The following is a 24,414-nucleotide window of genomic DNA, read 5'->3' on the forward strand; positions in this document are numbered from 1 at the left end:
CCAGATCTCGATTTTTTGGATGTCTTATCAAGCGAGATCTAAAGTGGGATACATTTTTTATTCATATCAGTGGACAGTGGTACTTTTTTTTTTTCATAAGCATAAAACTGTATCATTAAGAAAAAGCATAGACAGTACATTTATTTATTTCAGGTACTTATATAGTGCGGTATATTTACGCAGCGCTTTACATATATATTGTACATTCACATCAGTCCCTAACCCTCAAGGGGTGTACAATCTAAGGTCCCTAACTCATTAATGCATACACATACTAGGGACAATTTAGACAGGAGTCAATTAGCCTACCAGCATGTCTTTGGAGTGTGGCAGGAAACCGGAGTACCCGGAGGAAACCCACGCAGGCACAGGGAGAACATGCAAACTCCAGGCAGGTGGTGCCGTGGTTGGGATTCGAACCAATGACCCTAGTACTGCCAGGTGCAGGGGCGGACTGACAACTCATGGGGCCTCCGGGCAATAGGGGATCATGGGGCCCCTGTGTCCTTGCCCAAACTCAAAAAAGCCTATAAAAAAGGTACCAGGGGCATCTCATGGGGCCCCCTACTGACCCCGGGCCCTCGGTCAGTGCCCGAGTTTCCAAATGGTCACTCCACCCCTGGCAAGGTGGAAGTGCTAACCAGTTAGCCACTGTGCTGCCCCATTTAACTCGTTAACATTACCAGCATCAACTAGTGGAATCATTTTCAGAAATATTGAATAAAATGAAAATTCATGCAGAGTCAGCTATTAGCATTGTAATATAGATACAATAGGTAGGAATTGATTGTATTGTATAAAATTCGTACTACTGCAGGTTGACTTAATATATGAAGAAAAGCACAGATTTTACTTTTTTTTTTTACGAACAATAGCCAAAATAATCCCCCATCCATTCCATCCTTACAATAATACAATGGCTTGCCTAAGTACTCACCACACTTGGATTTTTGCCAGTGCTAGTTGCCTGGCTTTCTTGGTCAATTTCTTGCTTCAGTACACTAACCAATGATAAATATTACAGACTTATTACTGTGCTTTGATTTTCCTGATTTCCTTACTTGTTCTTAGTTAGTGACTTAAAAAGTACAGTATTTATGACAAAGGGTCAATAAAGTATCCAGTACAGTAAGAGTTTGTGAGCAATTGCACTGCAGGTGTTAAATGTTCAATCCCCCCCAATTTAACCTGCTGGGGTTGAATGCTCATGATATCTGGGGGTGCCAGAATAAAGAGAAATACTTACCTTATTCCATCCATGCTCAAATAGGCTCACTCCAGGGGTGCAACCAGTCCCCTGGGGATAATGGAAAATAGTTTTTACTTGCCGTCATTTTTCTTTCCTGGCCTGTCCTCATGTCAGCGCACCCCAGGACTACCTTTCCCTAGCTTATAAGAAAGAGGCCCTCCCTTCCTCTCTGTTCTAAAATATAGTGGCCACAGGCCACTTAAGGAGGGAGAAAATTTTGCTGACGTGAGGACAGGCCAGGAAAGGAAAATTATGGTAAGTATTGAAAACAATTTTTATTTTCCTGGCTGTCCTCCCATCAGCACACTGTGGGATATACCCTAGCAAATTTAGGACAGAAAGGACAAAGAATAGATGCGACTTGAATTGCTGCTTCAAGAAACTTTTAATCAGTTTAAAAAGATGCTGAAACCACTGTTGCCCCAAATCTTGCTAAGCTGGTGGAGAATACATCCAACTTATAGTGCCAGATGAAGGTCTCGCAGGAACTGCAGCTAGCTGTCCTGTATATGTCGTCCACTGACACCTTCGTGACCGATGCCCATTAGGCTGCTACCCCTCTAGTTGAATGAGTTTGTACAGACTGCGGAGGAGCAAGACCCTGTTTTTTGTATTTGAGGCTGATCCCTTTGATAATCCAGGTCGCTATGACTCTTGCTGATGCAGCTTCTCCTCTTCTTGGCCCAGATGGTAGAATGAATAGGCTCTCTGCCTTATGTATTTGTCAGGAGCTATGCAGATATGTAGACACCAGACTGACCATGTCTAATGGTCTTAGGTCTAATTGGTCTGTCTGTCCCGGAGATTGTGTCAAACTTGGTAGCACCATTTCCCATTTCATATGAAATCTGGAGGTCACCTTGGAGGCTGAGGCCAGCAAAAATCTCAGAATCAACTTATCCAGAAGAACTATGCAAAAGGGGGGTTTGCAAGATAGGGTTGCTAGTTCTGAGATCCTTTTTGCTGTTGTAATACAGTAGCTATTTAATTGTTAAGAACCACAGCGGGCATGACTCAGCAGGACCAAACGGAGGTTACAGGAGTACTTTTAGCACTCTGCCCAAATCCCCGGTTGGGAAGATGTTCTTCTTAGGAGGCTTTATTCTTATTGCTGCTCTGAAGAACTGTTTTATCAAAGGCTCGTCTGCCCACCTGTGCCCAGTGAAGGAGGATAGTGCTGACACTTACACCTTGATAGAACTATAGGCTAGGCCTATGTTCAGTTCTGATTGCAGAAAGTCTAATACATTTGTGATGTTTGGAGCCAGTGATGAGAACCTGTGTTGTGAGGCGAAGTCTACAAGTTTCCTCCAAATCCTTGAGTAAGCAGCATTCGTTGTTGTTTTCCTTGCTTTTAGTAGTGTAGTGATCACTTTGGTTAGGAGGCCTTGTGATTTCAACCTGGTTGATTCAAGATCCAGGCCATTAGTTGTAATCTCCCCGGATTGGGATTGACCCAGGGCCCTTGCTGCAGTAAATCCCTTTCGCGAGGTAGAGGTACTGGTGGGGCTGATGCCATCTGCAGGAGCAGGGGAAACCTATTAAGATGGTATGAACTTCCTCCTTCGCAATCTTCAACAATACCTTCATGATAAGTGGAATTGGAGGAAACAGGTATGCTAAGGGAAAATGTCATGGAATCTAGAAGGCATCTTGAGCTGTAACCTCACTGTATTTGTATCTTGTTCCAAATTTTGGCACTTGCACATTTTCAGGCGTTGCCATTAGGTCTATGGAGGGTACCCCCATTTGACGAAGATTAGTTCCAGATAGCGTCTGTTGATAGACCACTCTCCGCTGTTGGGAAATTCCCGACTCAGCTGATCTGCTATTTGGTTTTGTTTGCCTGGAATGCGGGCCTCTGCTAGAGCCTCCACATGTGTTTCAGCCCAGATAAAAATTTTGTTTGCCAACTGGAGCAGAGTCAGGCTTTTGGTTCCCCCTTGCTGGGCAATGCAGGTGACAGCTGTTGGATTATCCATCATTAGCTTGACTCAGGCTCCCCGTATCAAGTGTTTGAAATAAAGCAGGGCTAGATATGCTGCCTGGAGTTCCAGGAAGTTGGAATGTCTGGTCTCCTCTGTATCCCATCTGTCTTTGGCCTGTGTCCAGAGGCAGTGATGCCCGGGGATAGGGCCCACAGTGTGATCCATCAAGCTAGACTCTGCTGAATCCCGAGAGGCAACAGAAACTTCTAGTTCAAGGATGCAACGTCCCTTTGCCTGAAAGATACCTGTAAAGCCCACAGCACCACAGGGTTTCCCGCTGTAAACATCCCCAGAAGCATCATGCAATCTCTTGTTGGCCACACAGGTGATGCCATCACAGCCCTGACGCATGTCTCCAGTTCGGCCCTTTTGCGGCAAGGAAGAAAAATCTTTATTTCTTTTGTGTTGAATACTAGACATCGGTACTCCATTTCCTGAGTTGGAGTAAGATGTCTTTTGTGACTGTTTATCAACCAACTCAAGTTGGTCAAAATCTTCATTTCTTTGGATTATTGTTACGGTAGTGCCCTGCTTGAACGAGCTACTACCTGGATATCGTACAGGTAATGGAAGATCTTTAACATGTGGATATAAGAGACAGTGGCTAGAAGAACTTTGGAGAAAATGTGGGGTACTGTGCTGATTCCAAAGGGCAAGAACCTGAATTGATGGTAGTGCTTTCCTGCCACACATCTGAGATATCTCTGATGATGTTTGTTGACTGGTACATGCAGGTATGCATCCGACAGATCAATTGAGATTAACCAATCTCCTGGTTGCACCACAGATATGATTGTATGCATACTCCATCTTGAAGCATCTGAGCTCTATAAGTTGGTTTAAAGATTTTAGGCCCATAACTGGCCTAAGATCCCCTGAGGCTTTGGAAAATTGGTTAGTAGACCCCCTTTCCTCATTTCCCAGGGGGCACTGGCAAAATTGTTTTTTTTTTGTAACTCAGTGACATAATCTCATAAAACTTTCCTTTCCCTTTGATCTTGTAGCCATTCCATCTGTATGAAAATATCCGGTGGCTTCTCTCAAAACTTTATCTTGTAGCCTTGTTACTGTTGTATATGGAGTGTCAGTGAGCGCTATGGGTGTGTAGAAAAGTATAAGCTGCTGGCACTAAAGGACCGACCTTGGTATTCTCACTAGTGAATGAAATATGAAAGGTGCAGCGCTAAAGTAATGAATGAATCAAATGAAATACTTCTAAAACATGTGCATATACATAAATAAATAATAAATGATAAGGTGAATTGAAGCAGCAATAAAATGAATAGCAGCAATATTAAAAAGCAGACACAGTGAGGCACTCTGATTAAAAATTCTTCCTGCGCCAAGTGAAAAACACTACTACAGGATCTATCCTGCTGCTGTGCAATGTGATGAACACAAAATGTGATAAATATAAATAAACAGCGCAAACATAGACCTCTATATCAAATCAATATATAAAGTGCAAACATATATAGAAAATTATATTAGTAGTGAAAGTCCATCATGATAATAGACAACAAAAGTTCAGAAAGTGCAAAAAGATCAAAAATTCTTCTAATGAAAAGAAAAACTTCCACCTTCCACCCATGCAAACCAACATCAAATGCACTCACCAGATATAGGTGAATGAAACGCCTTTTAAGAATTTTTATGGGATCCTAAACCCTCTTTCGTGTCCACTCTATAGGAATCCTCACCTTCAGTATAGGCTCCACCATACAACCGGGGAGAGAAAATCTCAGATAGTGTGATATTGCAAACTACCGTTTTTAAATAAAATCAAGGATTAAGGCCACTCACATTTAAATCACTTTAAAAAGGCATATTTATTAGGACAAGCTTCTTCCAGATGGACAATGAATGTCAGACAACCTCCTCAGGAATCTCACATCACAGCTCCAGGATACAGCAGAAGCTCCACAGAGACCAAACATGCACAGATCCCAAAAGATGGCCGCTGGAACGCACCGCTCAGCGTGCGCTCCACTCACCGGAAGTGACGTCAGACGTACGGGGTAAAGACCGGAAATGCGTCAACGCGTTTCGCCCCTCCCATCGGGCGTTCTCAAGACGTCCATTTCCTATGGGGGATGAATTACCCCTGTTGGGTATTTAAGGTAGCTTTAGACAGGAAATGGACTAAATGTGAGTGGCCTTAATCCTTGATTTTATTTAAAAACGGTAGTTTGCAATATCACACTATCTGAGATTTTCTCTCCCCGGTTGTATGGTGGAGCCTATACTGAAGGTGAGGATTCCTATAGAGTGGACACGAAAGAGGGTTTAGGATCCCATAAAAATTCCTAAAAGGCGTTTCATTCACCTATATCTGGTGAGTGCATTTGATGTTGGTTTGCACGGGTGGAAGGTGGAAGTTTTTCTTTTCATTAGAAGAATTTTTGATCTTTTTGCACAAATTTTCTGAACTTTTGTTGTCTATTATCATGATGGACTTTCACTACTAATATAATTTTCTATATATGTTTGCACTTTATATATTGATTTGATATAGAGGTCTATGTTTGCGCTGTTTATTTATATTTAGGCACTCTGATTAGCCTTGTTACTGTTGCTTGGACCCAACGATCCATGACCTTCACCATCCATACCTTCCAAAAAGACGCCGGTCTGGTGCCCACCTGGCAGGGTCAGATGGACAAATCGTCAAAAGGACTTATCAGCCTTCTTGGCTGACTGTGCTGCCCTGGACTTCATGCCCTGTAAGAATGAGCTTTGTGTCCCCTTCCAGTGTGGTCTGGCATATTCTCAGCCCAGACTGTATGATATGGCTTCTCGGGCTCTTCTAAATTCAAGCTGAACCGACCAAAAAGGTTGTTGACATTTCCTCACCCTCTGTGGCAATAGGCCTGATTTTTCATCGGTGACTCACTTTATCGTGTCCTCTAAAGTCTTTACAAGTAACATCTTGCTATTATATTGGATGTTGCACAGCACCTGCTTTGAAGCTTCATCTGTGTCCCAATGTCTGAGCCAGAAGGCCTTTTTTGCCATTACAGAATTCCATTAGTCTAGCCAGCAGCTTCACTAGATCTATAGATGATTCTGCTAGAACCATCAACTTGAGTTCCTCGAGACTTCAGTGCTGTCTCCACATTTTCGCCCCAAACTTTTAAGGCCCTTGAGATAAAGGTTACAGCTATAGCCGGGCGACAGGCTGCTTCCGCAACTGAATACATTTTCTTAAGGTCAGTGTCAGCCCACTGAGTGTCTGTCCATTGGGTCTCTAAAGGTAGTCGAGTCTTACAGCGGCAAGGAAACGTGTGTCACTAGGTGTTGCAAAGGAGCATCAACCCCTGGGGCTGTCTCCCAAAAATCCGCCTCAGAGGGTTTGAACGGGTACAGTTTTGCAAACCGATTCTGGATTCTTGTCGTCTTCTCTGGCTTTTCCCATTCTTCCTTAATCAAATCGCGAATCTCTGTCAGGACAGGGAATGAAGCACTCTGTTTTTTTAAATTTGGGAAATACTTGTTAATCTTCTCTGGGGGTTGAGAATCTTGTTCCCAGCCTATGGCCTCCTTTTACAGCTGTAATATAAGGGTCAATGAGTTGAAGCTCAAATAAATGTTCAAGGAAACTTTCCGACTCTGATGATTACCCTGAAGATGAATCCAGTATCAAGGGTGGACTGTGCCGTTGCTCAGGTGGGCTCTTAGGTTTGGGTTCACTTTTGGAACCACTTGACCCCACCACTAACTGTATATTCTCAGATACCACCTTGTGGATGTAGTCTTTGACTCTGCGCGCCTCCGCTTCCTGACCGTGGCTGCACCTTTAATGCATTGTTAGGGAGTGTGGAAGGGGCTGCACAGGCCCAGCATAGACCCTCTGTGGGTCAACCTGTCTTTACATGTTCCATGGCTGGAGATTTACTTCTTCTGGTTGAAGCGAGGCTCAGATATTGAGATATTGAGTGATGGTGGGACTTCCTTTTCCATGATTGTCTTTTGTTAGGGCTTCTGCTCCTAAAAAGGCCAGGCAACACATCAAATCCGTGTGAAGCACTCGTTTATGCTCTAGTCCCCATAGCCCACTCCTACTTTTTTGCAGATCTTCGTTCCTCCTGTGGCTGTGGCAAGCTCATAGCTGTGAAAGAATAGAAAGAAAAGAGAGGCTAGGTAGAATAGAAACCCTCTAGCTCAGGGGTATTGAATTAAATTCACCAAGGTCCGAGCAGTAAAAAAAATCAGAGGTCTGTATCTCATGTAGGCCCCTGTGGTGCATCCTCATGTGCGCCAAACCACGTTTCTGCAGTACAATTTAAAAAAAAAAGGTTGGGGACTTTTTCAGGCTTCTAGCAGGTAGTGCTGACCTACCCACAATGTGTGCACCAAATGTACAGATCTGAACCTGTTCTCACATCAGTGTCTTTAATCCCCACTGCATATCACAGTCCCCTCCTCATTCACAACAAGTTCCCTCTTGCGTGTCCTCAGCTTCCCCTTTACATCACCCCCCTCCACCCCTTTCACAGTAAAAAAAAATATGCAAAATACGTGTGAACAAGGTGTCAATGCAATAAAGTGTTTGTTCACCAATGCCAGAAGTGTGCTAAGCAAAATAGGTGAGCTGGAAGCTTTGGGGCATGAAGAAAACTATGATTTAATTGGTATTGCTGAATCTTGGCTTCATTCTTCACATGACTGGACCATTAATATTCCTGCCTATGTTCTCTTTTGGAGAAACAGAGTAAATAGGAAAGGTGGTGGTGTCTGCCTCTATGTGAGAAGTGATCTCAGAGCGAGTGTGAAAGAGGACCTAGTTGATGGAGAGTGTGACGAGGCTGAAGTATTATGGGTGAAACTGCATATGGGGGTGCGTACTACAAAGGTAATCGTTGGAGTTTGTTATAGGTCTCCCAGTGTAAATGAGGAGGTGGAAGCTTCTTGCACAGATAGAAAGGGCTGGGACAGTGATAATAATGGGGGATTTTAACTACCTGGAAATTGACTGGAGTAATGGTACTGCAGGTACAATTAAAGGGGAAATTTTTTAAACCTACTACAGGACAATTTTATGGTACAGTGCATAGAAGCCCCGACTAGGAACGATGCTCTGCTGGACCTGGTAATCTCAAACCATGCAGAGCTTATTATGAATGTCCATATAAAAGAACATCTGGGTAGCAGTGACCATAACATGATTTAATTTATTGTTAGCTGTAAACAGCAAGCAAATATGGGAAAAATAAAAACGCTCAATTTCAAGAGAGCTAATTTTCCAAGGCTAAGAGCTGCTCTCCAAGACTTAGACTGGGAGGAAATATTGGCATCAATGAACACAGCACAGAAATGGGAGTTCTTCAAAAAGACTGTATGTGAACACACTACAAAATATATTCCCATGGGCAAGAAGTTTAAAAGGCTAAAAAGCAAACCTATGTGCCTTACGGCCAAAGTTAAAAAAGCTATAGATAATAGGAAAAGAGCTTTTATTAAATCTAAAAATGAAGGAATGCTATCATCATTTAAACATTACAAAGATAATAACAGAATATGCAAAAAGGAAATAAAGGCCGCAAAAATTGAAAACGAACGACAGATTGCAAAAAATAGCAGGGCCAACCCCAAAAATTTGTTCAAATATATTAATAGTAAAAAGGTCCAGTCCGAGCATGTAGGCCCTTTACAAAATAATCTAGAGTGGGTGACTGGGGACAAAGAGAAGGCAAATTTATTAAATACCCTCTTCAGCTCTGTGTATACAAAGGAGCATGGGTGAGCTCTTGTCCATAATGGGCATGGTATTGACACAGCTCCAGGTGATCCACATTGGCTCACAATTGATATGATCCAAAAATATTTAGACAGTATTAAGGTGAATAAAGCACCTGGACCGGATGGCATACACCCACGGGTCCTTAAAGAATTGAGCTCTGTCATTTCAAAGCCATTGTTTCTCATTTTTAGGAACTCTTTAATGACTGTCATAGTACCACTGGATTGGTGTAAGGCCAATATGTAAAAAGGGGTCAAAATCTTTACCAAGTAATTATAGACCTGTTAGCTTAACTTCTATAGTTGGGAAGAAACTGGAGAGTTTAATAAAAGACTACATAGATGAGTTCTTGCTGGAAAAAAATATTTTAAGCAACAGATAGCATGGATTCATGAAAGACATCAAACAAATCTAATTTCTTTTTCGGAGGGGGTGAGCAAAACCTTGGAAAGAGGGGTGGATGTGGTATACTTATCCAAGCGTTTGATACAGTTCCCCACACACGGCTAATGTGTAAGGTAAAGTCTACGGGCCTGGAAAAATCTGATAGAAAACTGGCTAAATGATCGTATTCAGAGACTAATGGTTAATGATTCATACTCTGAATGGTCTAGGGTTGTCAGTGGTGTACCCCAAGGTTCAGTGTTGGGACCCTTACTTTTTAATATATTTTTTAATATATTTATAAACGATATAGGGTCTGGGATTAAAAATCCCATTTCAGTCTTTGCAGAGGACACCAAGCTTTGCAGTGGAATAACGTCCTTACAGGATATCTTCAACTTACAAGCCAACCTCAATGCACTGTTTAATTGAGCATATTGTGGCAAATGAGGTTTAATGTTGATAAATGTAAGGCTATGCGCTTGGGGGCTAAGAATATGCATGCATCATACATACTTGGGGGAGTACAACTGGGGGAATCAATGGTGGAGAAGGATATGGGAGTTCTGGTAGATCACATGTTTAATAATGGCATGCAATGCCAAGCTGCAGTTTCTAAAGCAAGCAAACTCCTCTCTTGTATTAAAAGAAGTATAGACTCCAGAGAGAGAGATATCATATCACCCGTGTACAAATCATTAAAAAAGACCTTGTATGTAATAAGCAGTTCAGTTTTGGGCACCAATTCACAAAAAGAACATCGGGGAACTTGAGAAAGTACAGAGAAGGGCAACCAAACTGATAAGAGGCATGGAGGAGCTCAGCTATGAGGAAAGATTAGAGGAACTGAATTTATTCTCTCTTGAGAAGAGGAGATTAAGGGGGGATATGATCAACATGTATAAAAACATCAGTGGTTCATATAGTGAACTCGGTGTAGAGCTATTCACCCTGAGGTCAGCACAGAGGACAAGGGGGCACTCTTTACATCTGGAGGAAAAGAAATTTAATCTCCAAACTCGGAAAGGTTTCATCACAGTGAGAGCTGTGAAAATGTGGAATAGACTCCCTCAAGAGTTGGTTCTTGCCAGCTCAGTGGATTGCTTCAAAAAAGGCCTGGATTCTTTCTTAGATACACAGAATATAACTGGATACTAACATTTATAGGTAAAGTTGATCCAGGGAATATCCGATTGCCTCTCGGGGGATCAGGAAGGAATGTTTTTTCCAGCAGGAGCAAATTGGATCATGCTTTCCTGGGTTTTGTTTTTGCCTTCCTCTGGATTAACTGTGGGTATAGGATTATAACTTTTTTTTTTTATGGTTGAACTGGATGGACTTTTGTCTTTTTTCAGCCAGACAAACTATGTAACCTAAAATAATTTTAATTCTTATGCTGTTAGACTTAGTAAATCGATTGGAAGGTATATTATGTTTGAAGAAATATAAAAAACAAAGTATAAAATAAGCAGTTACTTCCTTCTTTCTGGCCTAGACCAATATGATGAAGGAGTCTTCATGGGCAATTTTTTTTCTATCATCCGGAGGAGGGGTTTTCTCACCTAAGCACACCCTCCTGCCTGCATGCCTAACCTTGCCAAAGTGTACCAGCAGCCTATGATATATTGTACTGCTCATGCTATTCTCATCACATTACAGTAAAGGCAGATGGATTCCAGGAAGTAAATTCTACATGAATCATCTGCTTATACTCAAGATAGCTGCAGCTAGAATTGCTGAGGGTTTTTTTCAGAATGATTTCTCAACAAAATAAAGTATGGAGACATGGATGGATGGGGGAGTTTGCTTAGAATATAAAAAATTAGACATGCGTGGTTCACTTCGTTCTGAAATTTTTGTTGTTTGGAGCTTCAGATGTATCCAAGTTTCTGAACTACAATAATAACAAATTTAAATTAAACCAAAATAAGGAAATTCAATTGTGTCCAAAAATATATTGATGAATATTGTTGATTTCCTTCAAAGACTGTGTGTATTAGTGTTAGAATATAGCCATCTTCCGAAATTCAAATTTCACGAAGAGTAAAATACAATAAATAGAATACAACAGAATATATGATAAACACCCCACACACTATTCAAAAATATTTAAAAAATAAAAATAAATAACCTTCTGGTTTCTACTAGCTTTCACTGCAAAATGTGTAGTCATCACACTGCAACACAAAAATATTACAAACAGTGAAGTGCTGTCAATGAAAGGAGTCCCCACAGCTAATCAGAACAATACACAAGGAAAGAATCAATCTCATTGAGTAAAAAAGGTTGCTTATACTGGCAAAATTCACTGGTACAAGCAATCATAATGTGTTAAAAAATCCTGATCACTTCCCCAGAGTAGTACAGTGTTACTATGGTAACATATTATTGCACTGGTCACAGTGTATTAAAAAAAATCGTTAAAAAAAATGAATATTTGTACTGTTGTGACATTTTTGAGCCTCAAGAAATGAGATAAGCTGTCATATCAGGATTGATTGATTTTCAGATATATATACCATAGTTTGTGGATTCTATAACTTTCGTGCACACTGCATAATAAACATTGTTTTAGGTTATTTCTTACCAAAGAAATGTAGCAGAATATATTTTGGCCTAAATTTATGAATAAAGATTGTTTATGTGTAAAATTATATAGCAGAAACAAAGAAAAACATACTGGTAATTAAATACCACCAAAAGAAAGCTCTATTTGTGTGAAAAAAAATGCTAAAAAGTTCATGTGGGCACAGTGTGGCATGACTGTGCAATTATCATTCAAAGTGCAACAGTGCTGAGTGCTGAAAATTGGCCTGGGCCGAATGGGCATAAAAGTGCCTGGTATTAAAGTGATTAAACTTCAAGAGGGTTCAGATTAATGAGTAGGCGAGAAATAATTGAAATTCAATTTGGAAATTAATATATGATTTTACATTTTGACCATATATGTACCAGTGTACCAAATAAAATAAATATACGTTCTAAAAAACAATGCAGCATTATCTCCAAATCAATCATTATAACAAAGAAGATAGCTACCGTATTTTTCGCTCCATAAGACGCACTTTTTTTCCCCCAAATACCGGTCCGGTTTTCCCACCGCCACTGCCGTGTCAGGCCGGCCGCTCTTCTATTCTCTGCAGCAGAACCTTACCTGTTCCAAAGTCCAGCGCTGTACAGTCTTCCCGCACCGGTATCTTTAGTGTGGGCTCACGGCTGTGACAGCCGGGTGCCCAGTGCGTATGCGCGAGAAGCGCTGCGCTTTGTGAATGGTACAGCGTCTTCTGGGACACATGACAGGTCCAAGAAGACGCCGGACCAATCACAAAGCGCAGTGCTTCACGCGCATGCGCAGTGGCACCCGGCCGACACTAAAGGGAGGACAACTGTCAAATTCAGGTACCCACTCCCCCTCCCTCCCCAAAGGTCTGCAGTCTCTTAGTCATCCCCTGTACTGTCCACAGTCTCTGGTCATCTCATGTACTATGTCTGCAGTCTCTGGTCATCTCCTGTACTGTGTCCACAGTCTCTGGTTATCTCCTCTACTATGTCCGCAGTCTCTGGTCATCTCCTGTACTTTGTTCGCAGTCTCTGGTCATCTCCTGTACTATGACCACAGTCTCTGGTCATCTCCTGTACTATGTTCGCAGTCTCTGGTCATCTCCTGTACTGTGTCCCCAGTCTCTGGTCATCTCCTGTAGTACATCCACAGTCTCTGGTCATCTCCTGTAGTACATCCACAGTCTCTGGTCATCTCCTGTAGTATGTCCGCAGTCTCTGGTCATCTCCTGTAGTACAGTATGTCCGCAGTCTCTGGTCATCTCCTGTACTATGTCTGCAGTCTCCGGTCATTTCCTGTACTGTGTCTGCAGTCCGTTGGTTCAGAATATTTTTTTCTAGATATCCGCCTCTAAAACCTAGGTGCGTCTTATGGTCAGGTGCGTCTTATGGAGCGAAAAATACGGTATATTCTCTGCAAGGTTACTCCATACTGCATCACATTCATAAAAATAAGACCATTGTGTAAAGCCTGGAATGTACTAAAGAGCTGGTCAGTGATGTAATCAGGCTCCCCTCCCAGAAACATTTAGAAATATGCTGTTTTTTATTTTTTCTAAAAACAAGGCCATACCACTTTTAATTGACCCTATAGAGTTATTGTCAAGTTAACCAATGCATACTGATTCTGCTAAATTTGGTCTGGTCTTTTAGGCCGCAATGACCTCTGGCCATGAAAGGGCTAAATATAAACTGGATTAAAGGTAAATTAATTTTCCCTTCAACATAGTTGCTTACCAACAACCGCTTCATGGATCATTTCTCTCATACTGCTCACCTTTGGTGGTCCTTTTATATGTATATAACTCATAACCTTGTGTTTTTCCCTATAAAGGGCTGAAGTCAGAGATTCCTGTAGTACCAGTGTGGGTTATTTATTTTGAGAGTCTTTAATGCATGTAATGAGATATTGATTATTTTACAGGAATGACCTGCCAGGCAAGAACATCTTACACTGAAGATGAAGTACTGTGGGGACACAGATTTCTTCCTGTCATGTCACTAGAAGAAGGCTTCTTTCGAGTGGACTACTCCCAGTTCCATGCTACGTTTGAAGTACCTACCCCTTATTATAGTGTAAAGGAACATGAAAATAAATTACCCCCTAGTTCACCTCTAAATTCCCTTTGTAGTGAAAAGTACAACAGGGACAGGGTCTGCTCTTTAGACTACCTTAATGTGTTTGAAGTGGGAAGCAGTATACTTCCTAGCAAACTTCAGAAACTCAGCCGGGGAAGAGACAATGTCCAGGATAAACTTTTACGAATGTGTAGCAGTAGTGTAGAGAGAGCTTGCAGTACTGGAGACCTTCCCATGAAGATCCAAAGGATAACGGTGTCCACCTGCGAAGACAGTGTGGAGAATACTCCACTGAAATACTTCAAGGTTAAACCCGAGAACATGACCCAGTCTACTGGTAACCTTCAGCTGCAGAAGAAAGCACAAGGCATGATGACCTTGGGAACAATGCTTGATGCCAATCTGCCCGCAAAGTTGCGTAAAATGAATTCTGGCTGTATCAGCTAAAAAACAAAAATGGAAGAGGAACACAACATCCTATATGGAAAAATAAATGGCCTTAAATTTGTGACAGTAAGAGACATTCACTGTTCTACATTTTTGTCATAAAAAACATTAAGCATTAAACATGCATTTAAAAGCTGTTGTCTTTTCATTAATATGCATGAAATGCACATACAATGTGAAAATTAGGGCATGGAATCTGTTTTTGGAACCATTGCAGTATGTTCCAGATCAGAAAATAAGCTGAAGATAATAATAAAGAGTGTCTCTTTTCACTGTGAATTAATTTTTCCTGAATTTAATCAAGAAGAAATTTATTTTTTAATTTAATTTTGTTTTATTTTATTTTGCATACTAGGAATGGAAATGTTTATTTTAAAGGTGTCTTTCAGAATGCAGAGCACACTACTGCGATTAAACTGCAGATCTGTAATATATATGTTTTATACCAGTAACAGCCAGATTGTGTAATATTGTGGATATAAAGAGCAAAGGATGTTTTTTTTTTTCAGCCTCCATTTATAATGAGCAAAATGATCTATATCCACCTTTGACACTTTAAGAACTTCTTTCCGGTTTTAGTGGTGAGCTTTTCTTGAATAAAATGTTTTAATATTTTAGAAATGATAGGTATACGATGTGATAATGGTATGACAATTTACTAATCAGTTGGTGCCTGCCATCTGCTACCAGTCAACATGTCTAAACTTTGGACAACAGACAATCAAGGTAGCTACCATGGAAATGAATGAGATCCCACAGCTAGACAAAAAGATAAGCAGTCTGTAAAATATTACTTGTTCCCCTGTGCTTGTATATAGATTGTTTGAATGATAATTTGAAATGACAGGTTCTTTGGAAGTAAGACCAGATGGGTATTCTTTTGTAATGGAAGTGAATTGTACTCACTTAATAAGAGAAATTTAACAGAACTTTTTTTCTAAACAGGCCCCATAAATACAAAATTCATAGGTGTCATTATCACATAATCATATTATGTCCGATTTCTTTTTCCAACCCAAAAACATGCTTTATGGGTGCAAATTGAGCCTAGTGGGTATATAGTTGAAATTTTTATGGTTAGAGCATTACATCAGTGCAATATCTACTACATGTGAGGTTATTCACAAAGCACGCAATGTTAATGGGACATGAGGAACCACTTAGGAAATGCTGCCTTAAAACAGTATTAAAACCAAAAATGTATTATATTGCAGCTTACCATTCATTAGATGGGGTGGCTGTACCAGTTTTCTTTTCTTTGGCTTTTTTACCTCTGATTTCAGTTGGTGATTCAGCCAGTAACCACACCTTATGTATTAGTGAGACACCACTCCGGAGAAATGAGTACAGGACACAGAAGACAGCACCATTATCAGTCTGGGGGAGGGGGGATGGAAGTGTTAAATGTAATAGCAGATTTGAATACAGTAACAAATGGAAACCTAACTCCAGCTAACAGTTTATAATCAGTTACAGCAAACATTTTTTTTCCTTTTGGGATAAAGGTTTTACATGAATAAATAAAAGCTGACCATTTTAATCACCCCTGCCAGTGTTGAATGGTCTCATCCATAAAAACTGATACATTCTCTGGAGAGCTTGAACTTCTGAAAAATAACAGACTTGCTAGCTGGATCAACAGATGAAAATAGAAGAAAGAAAGCCTAAAAAAGAAAACTAATGCAGCTTTCATATCTAAGAATTGGTAAACTGCAATATAATAAATGTTTGCTTTTGTGTTTAATATTGCTTTAATCTATACAAATAAAATCAAAATACTACCATATAGTAAAATGTAGTCTGGTTTTATTTATTTATTTAAGAAAATCAGCTACAATTTTCAAGTATACTCTTAAAACATTATATACTCAACCAATCAGTGCACTGTGTCATTAAATTAAACATGCATAAATAAACGTGCGGGGATGAAAAGAACCGCAACTAATCAGCAATTCATCAATACAAAATCAATAAAGTGAACAAATTTCCTAAAGTGCAATTTTTTGAAAGATAATAAAAAGTGTAATCATAACATGAATAAATACATAAATGTGAAACAAAGTTTATATGCCAAATGTAGGATGAGGAAATAAATAAGTACAAGAAAATGTTCAAACTCATGAAGGAAATACAAACGTGAAAAGTCCCAACAGACGATGAAAAGAGTGCCAAAGGACCGCTCCTCCAAAGAGTTAATAGGCTCCTTACCAACACAATGGATCCAACACAGAGATTATTCAGTGCCTTGCTGCCCTGCAGCACTACACGCTCTGGTCATGGGAAAAAACACCTTCCAACTCCTGGAAACATGCACTCGATTAGAACACAGAAGGAACTGGCATAGTGTAATATCATCAAATTGTTTCCTTTATTTAGCAATACAACTTACATAATGTGTAAAGACATCAGCAGAAAGGACAAGCACCACCAGAATGTCCTGCCAGCGAGCATGATGATGCCACGTGTTTGGCCCTCTCCAGCACTTTTCTCAGTAACAAGGAGCCTCACACCTAGGAGTTGACCATCTATGGGGACTTTTTGCATGTATTGGATTTTCATCATGAATTTGGACTTTTTATTGTACTTATTTATTTCCTCAACCTACATTCGGCGTGTAAATTTTATTTCACGTTTATTTATTTATTCATATGTTTGCACTTTTTATTATCTTTCACGAAATTGCACTTTATGAAATTTGTTCACTTTATTGATTGTGTATTGATGAATTGCTGATTAGTTGCTGTTCTTTTCATCCATGCACATTTATTTATGCATGTTTAATTTAAAGGGATAGTGCACTGATTTGTTGAGTATATAATATTTTACATCATACTGTATCTAGATTGTGATTTCAGTGCAGTAGTCTCTTTATTTGTTTTTTTTTTTTTCACTTAGTGCAGGATTTTCATTTGGTTTATGTAAATTCTCTTGAAACATGCTCATGTCATCTCTTCCTAATAGTATCCAAGCTATAATTCATAGAAAAGAGCACTATCATAACAAGTTTTCTGTTGTATCACGATTCTGGGAGTCACATCAGATCCAATTTGTTTCCACCCATTCTTCTTAGAGAAATGTTTTTATGTCACAAAGATGTCATAGCCATTTCTTGATTTTCAATCCTCATTGTGCTTGCTGTGTTATTGGAAATTAACATTAAATTGACAGTGTCTCTCTAGGAAACATACAAGCTTAGGTGCTAAGGTAGATGGTACTTGGATTGGTAGACCAAACCAAATGAATATCACCTGTTCAATAGTAGCCTTAGGACCCTTGTATCAATTTGTAGTCTTTGGGGTTTATGTATAAAACATTCACTGTGCAAATCTCCTAAGGCATTTGTACAGGCACCATGAACATCTGCTGTATTGTTTGTGTAGCCCGACCCTCATGAGAGCCGCTTGTATTTTTGCCCATTTTTCCCCCTTTCTTCGCCTTACAGCAAGGCACCAAGTATTTTCTACAGCCATGGACACACACTTTCACTCGTCTTCTGTGACCAGTCTAGAACATGTTTGTTTTTGGATTTTTATTATAGAACTGGGGATAGGGAATTCAGCAAGATACTCCAAAAGTAGAACTATTCACATTGAGGACATCTAGCTGATCTCTTAGTTGAGCACTGAACTCTTGGCTGAAGCAGATTGCAGACTTTAATTTATAGCAGCTTTAGGAGTTAGCAAAGTGCCAGGGCTGAGCTCCTCAGGTACAACAGACTGTGACAGCCCATAGGTAACGTAGCTAAGCAAAGTCCTTTTGCAGTAGCAGCAATTGGACAAGCTCTTCAGAGCAATAGCCAGAGTTCTCTTTTCTCGGACCTACACTGACTATCAAGTACCAGGGGGGTAGCCAGCACACAGAGTCCCCAAACTCCTCCTTGTCTTTACTCACAAGGCCCAAGAACACAATGGCTGCCTCCTTCCAATCTTCCAAGCAAAACCCTCCAGTGATACCAGACAGATCTTTGGCAGACAGTCTCCTCCTCAGTCAGCTTATTGTAGAACCAGGGTCACGCTCTCCAGCTTCAGGCCCGCAAGTCAACCCACCTGAGGTCACATGGCAGTCAGTGCCAGTCGAGGCAATCCTGCCTCCAGCCTGGCTTGCTCAATCCTCTCCTGGAAAAGACACTGAACCCATGTGCTCACAGAACATAAATACCACTCCCAGCATGCAATGGGACTGCCTTCCCCTGCAATTGGCCAGGGCTGTATCCATATTTATGCTGCTCATCTGCTTAGTTCCCTCCCAGGTTCTGGAAGGCTCTCATAGCTTCCTGAAGGCGTGCAGAACTCAAGGCAAACTCAGCAACACCAGAGCATTATGAGCAGACTTAAATAATCCATCACAACACTGTTAAGCAGAGAGCTCAATTAGATTTTCCTAACAGTCTCCCTGTTAAGCAGAGAACACACAGCTATGCTTAATCTAACTAAACAAATCATATCACCTACCTAGGTGGGTGCTACATTTGTAATATAATTACCTCCTAAGCTCGTTGGCTGCATCTGGTGTTCATAATGTGGTATTTAAAAACAAAATACTGCATTAGAGATGCTAGATGGAGCTGATAATCATAGGAGACAATTGTATTACAAACAATAGAGAACGTTTTATACACAGACCCCTTAGTGTTAAATATATTAAAGCGGAATTAAACCCATCACTTTAACAGTTTCTCAAAGGACTTATATTGAAGGCATGCCATGAATGATAAATGCCACAGTTGCATGCGCTCTCAACCACACTGTTCAAGACATCAAATGCCTTGACTGATCACATGTGCAGCACCATGTCAAATGCAGATCAATCATAGCCTAAGATGGCAGCTTCTTGGCTGTAAAGGATAGGAGGGTTTAGTTCTGCTTTAATCGTATGCTGATTATTATTGAAAATACTACTTTAAGTGCATGCAAATTTTCAACAAATGATGTCCAAGTGCATGCTTCAAGAACTGCAGAAAAGGATTTGTTTCACCAGATTTTAAATATTTGCAAATCCTGTGTATCAGGGGTCTCCAAACTGTGGCCCGGGGGATGCAGCTTGCCTTTATCCTGTCCTTTGGGCACTATTCCTTCCACTGACATTAACAATGGGACATAATTCCTCCCACTGACACCCAATGATGTGGCACTATTCCTCCCACTGACACCAACGATGTGGCACTATTCCTCCCACTGACACCAACGATGTGGCAGTATTCCTTCCACTGACACCAATGATGAAGCACCATTCCTCTCATTGACATCAATGCTGGGGCCCTATTCCTGTCACTAACACAAACGATGGGGCACTATTTATACCTTCCAACTCCAGGAATGATGGGGCAATATTCTCCCCACTGACACCAATGATGGCACACTATTTTTCTAATACCAAAAATAGGGCATTGTTCACTTCCACTGATAACAGGACATTTTCTACTCCCACTAGCCACAGTCTGCCCCCCCCCCCCCCCAAAGACTAAAGGATAGTAAACTGGCCCTTTGTTTAGAAAGTTTGGAGACCCAAGTTTGGAAAGCAATAGTGAAGTCCCTTTTTTACCAGGTACAGAGTCTAAGGATTGAACAAGATGTTAGCAGTGGATTTAGCTGTGAGCAGTTTTTCAGGTGTGGTTCTTGAAGCCTGGTGACAGTTGTACAGGGCTAGGCAGACCATGAACTCATTATACAATGGTGTAGTCAAGTTAAGGTCAGAAGTCCAGGTTTAGTCAGATAGCAGGATTAGTCAGAAAGTTAGGTTAGGCAAGCAGGCAAGAGCACAAATCCAAGAATAGGTTAGGGTCAGCAACAGATATTGATCAGAACACTGTAGCACACAGAAAATGAGTGTCTGTCTAGAAGAGGAGAGACAACTCAAGTTCTTCCTTGAAAGGTAAGTGAGATCAATAAGCTACCTACTGTCATTATTGGTGACTGACCTTCAAATTGTATAAAGTGTGAATGTGGATTTACACAAGGTCCTATAGTTAGAACCCTAGTACGGTGTAACAAAAAAGTCCCAGAATTATTTCAGGATTGTTGAGACTTTCAGAAACCTCTGGACAATCCTTTCTAGACAGGCTTCACCAAATGGAGCTGATCAGTTTTCCTTGACCTTATGACTGTTTTACAGACTTCACTTTTGGTGGTAAGGGTTTAAAGGGGAGTCTTCAGGAAAGAAACATGAGCCTTGTCATTGGTGGCTTGTAATTAAATATGCAATTGTTTGAGATGCTTACATCTTTGCTTTACTGCTTAACCTCTTGCCGACCGTGCATAGCCGAATGACGGCTTCACCGCGGCCGGCCAGTTCTGAGTGGACGTCATATGACGTCCTCCCAGAACGCGCTCTCCTGCGCGCCCCAGGGGGCGCGCACCCGGCGATCTCCGTGATCGCTGTGTCCTACGGACACAGCTGATCACGTGATGTGGTGAAAGGCCGATCCCACCGGCCTTTTACCACATGATCAGCGGTGTCCAATGGCACGCTGATCACAGGGAAATGCAAGTGCCGGTTCTCGGCTGCACTTTCCTCACGCTGTCAGATCGTGAGGAAAGTACTGCCGAGAACCGGCAGTTGTCAGAGCGGGGATCGGCACCGATCATCAGGGCACTGATGATCAGTGCCCTGATGATCGGTGCCCAGCAGTGACACCCGCAAGTTCCGCCCAGCAGTGCGCCCACTAGCCCCGCCCACCCGTTCCCAGCAGTGCCCCCACCTGTGCCCAGCAGTGCCCCCACCTGTGCCCAGCAGTGCACCCACCTGTGCCACTCTGCAGTGCCACCTACCTGTGCCCAGAAGTGCCACCCACCTGTGCCCACCAGTGCCACCCACGTGTGCCCACCCACCTGTGCCCACCGGTGCCACCCACCTGTGCCCACCGGTGCCACCCACCTGTGCCCACCCACCAGTGCTGCCCACCAGTGCCACCCACCAGTGCAGCCCAGCAGTGCTGCCAGTCAGTGCCACCAGTCAGTGCCCAGGGGTTGTGCCAGTCAGTGCCGCCAGTCAGTGCCCAGAAGTGATGCCAGTCAGTGCCGTCTATCAGTACCCATCATCAGTGTCACCTATCAGTGCCGCCTATCAGTGCTGCATATCAATGCCGCCTATCCGTGACCCCTAATTAGTGCTGTCTATCAGTGCCGCCTATCCGTGCCACCTCATTAGTACTGCCTATCAGTGCCCTTTAGTGCTGCCTATCAGTGCCCATCAGTGCCGCCTATCAGTGCCCATCAGTGCCGCCTCATCAGTGCAAATCAGTGAAGGAGAAAAAATACCTGTTTGAAAAATTTTATAAAAGAAACAAATAAACTTTTTTTTTTTTTCAAATTTTTTGCACTTTTTTTAATTTATAGCGCAAAAAGTAAAGCGCCCAGTGGCGATTAAATACCACCAAAAGAAAGCTCTATATGTGAGAAAAAAATGATCAAAATTTCATATGGGTACAATGTTGCATGACCGCGCAATTGTCAATCAAAGTGCGGCAGCGCTGAAAGCTGAAAATTGGCCTGGTAAGGAAGGGGGTATAAGTGCCTGGTAGGCAAGTGGTTATTGATATGAAAACTTGGGTCAGTGACTGACAAGTATAAAGGGGACGATAAGTATAAGAGCTTCAGGGCAATCACCTGCAAGAAGAAGTTATCAGTGGCAGCTCCCAAATTTTTAACCAGGAAGGTTCACTATAAAGTAGATGTAAACCTAAGCACTATGCTCTAATGTAATTTCAAATGTTGTTCTTAATCATTGTACATATGAATCTTTAGTTAATATAATACCTGGTGATCCTGCCATCAAAGCTGAAGTATGGAGAAAAATCTTTTAAAGGAATTAGCTAGATACCAGTAAGGTTTCTCTAACGATGGGTGTCTACTGCTTTTTTCTTGAAAAATTATACTGATGGTGATGTCATTGTTCAGGTTCCTGAAGTGAATTGGGGCTGGAGCACAGCGACCACAGTTCACAGCTCCTCCGTTCAGAAAACATCTTGTATTATTTTCAATGAATACAAGGTGTTCTGTGATTGAACAAGGAGAGATTGTAATATGCATACACCGCTTGTTCAATCACAGAATACCACAGTCAATATAACTTGCATGGCAGTGTCCAATATAACCCAAACACGGAAAGGTTTCTTCACAGTAAGAGCTGTGAAAATGTGGAATAGACTCCCTCAAGAGATGGTTCTGACCAGCTCAGTGGATTGCTTTAAAAAAGGCCTGGATTCCTTTTTGGATACACAGAATATAACTGGATACTAACATTTATAGGTAAGGTTGATCCAGGGAATAGCCTCTCGGGGGATCAGGAAGGAATTTTTTCCCCTGCAGGAGCAAATTGGATCATGCTTTGCTGGGGGGGGGGGGGGTCCTTCCTCTAGATCAACTGTGGGTGTAGGATTCTAACTTTTTTTTTTTTATTAATGGTTGAATTGGATGGACGTTTGTCTTTTTTAAGCCAGACTAACTATGTAGCACTTTATTGCAATCAACTTCCAAACATTGATGAAGGGGGAATCCTGAACCCCTCAAAAGAGCTATCTTTACCTTCTAACCTTTCATAAAGATTAATGAGCGTTTACTGGACTTGCAGTAAGCTGTGGCACCCTCATTCTTTTACATTTTGCTTATAACAGCAATACAATAATAAAATATAATTTAAAAAAAAAACTAATTTTATCTTCTAAGCAATCCATAGACAAAAAGGTGTAGATTTACTGAATCCGGAGCACTCAGAATCTTGTGCAGCTGTGCATGGTAGCCAGTCAGCATCTAACTCCAGCTTGTTCAATGAAGCTTTGGCATTAATACCTGGAAGCTGATTGGTTTCTGTGCAGAATTGCAGTAGATTTTGCACTCTGCAGTTTTAGTATATATCCCCCAAATGCATACTAGAATTAAAAACCATTTTTTTCTATTTTTACCTAGTGTTAGTTTTAAAAGAAGTAGTGTGGCAGTAGATACAAGTGTACATTTTATTCTATAATATATCCAGTTTCTAATGACAGAGAAAAATTCCTGATGGAAATGAAGGCTTTAGAAAATGAGCATCACTATGTCTCTTAATATATATAAATAATATAAAATGAAAAAGCATTTTCTGTAATCATATTTTCAAGATAGGCTAAATGTTAAAAGTGTATATAAACTCAAGACAAAAAATGCAATATATTGCAGATTTACTATTCCTTAGTGTGGTGGCTGCTTTCATTTTTCAAGCTTCTTTTTTTATTTTCATTTAGTGGCTAAATCACCCTTCAAGAGAGCAGCCAGGGTGCTCTCATAATGGGGACTACAAACACGTTTGTATGTATCTCTTTATCTTCATTACATGGAGGCAAGGCAATTGGTAGTTTATGGATAATACCAAGGAAGGAAGATATTATTCAGTGCAGCTCACAGGAAGTGTCAGGGACACTGCATTTCTGATAAAAAAACACAAAAAAACTAATGCAGTCACCAAATCCCAGGACTGTAAACTGAATTACATTGCATTTTTGCTCTTGGGTTTGTTCTTTATGGTTTATATTTACTTTATTCTACCTCCATATTATCAAGCAATTTTTCATATCATAGCCAGGAAATAAAACCAATGCTAGCGTCATTTATTTCTGCTCAGGCTAATCTTGATAAGCTGCACAACAAATACACTGAATAGAGGACTCGTGCTTTTTCACAAGGTTGCATCTATTAACCACTTCCCGACTGCCCTATAGCAGAACTTCTTCTATAGGGCAGCAGGGCTGTGCAAAATCATGTATATATATGTGATTTTGCATTTCTACCTGCGCCGCCATTGGTGGCTACAGCTGTCGATCACTGGGTCCTGGCCAGAGATTCCCCGCCGGCACCCGGCAATCGCCGAGGAACACGGACAGGGGAGAGGTCTGTATGTAAATAATAGAGATCTCTCCTGTCAGCACCAGCATGCTGCTTTGTACTGCTCTGCTATGCTTATATAGTAAAACACACACAGGCCACATAGTAAAAGAG

The 24,414-nt window shown here is 41.1% G+C and overlaps 1 protein-coding gene and 1 pseudogene across 1 annotated transcript in view; one reads left to right on the forward strand and one right to left on the reverse strand.

The window, feature by feature from the left end:
• Window positions 1–14,725, forward strand: part of LOC149441377 (G protein-activated inward rectifier potassium channel 1-like) — a 99,598-nt gene extending 84,873 nt beyond the window's left edge. Inside the window, exon 3 of the mRNA XM_089657413.1 lies at window positions 13,845–14,725. Within this exon, the coding sequence (XP_089513539.1) occupies window positions 13,845–14,446 (602 nt within the window). The 3' untranslated portion in view covers window positions 14,447–14,725. The remainder of the gene's footprint in view (window positions 1–13,844) is intronic.
• On the reverse strand, window positions 5,905–7,197 carry LOC149441378 (uncharacterized; annotated as a pseudogene).
• Window positions 14,726–24,414: the final 9,689 nt, after the last annotated feature.

This window comes from Staurois parvus, unplaced genomic scaffold, assembly GCF_062004578.1.
Source record: "Staurois parvus isolate SC_StPar_1 unplaced genomic scaffold, SC_StPar_1.0 ptg000996l, whole genome shotgun sequence".
NCBI classification, from domain to species: Eukaryota; Metazoa; Chordata; class Amphibia; order Anura; family Ranidae; genus Staurois; species Staurois parvus.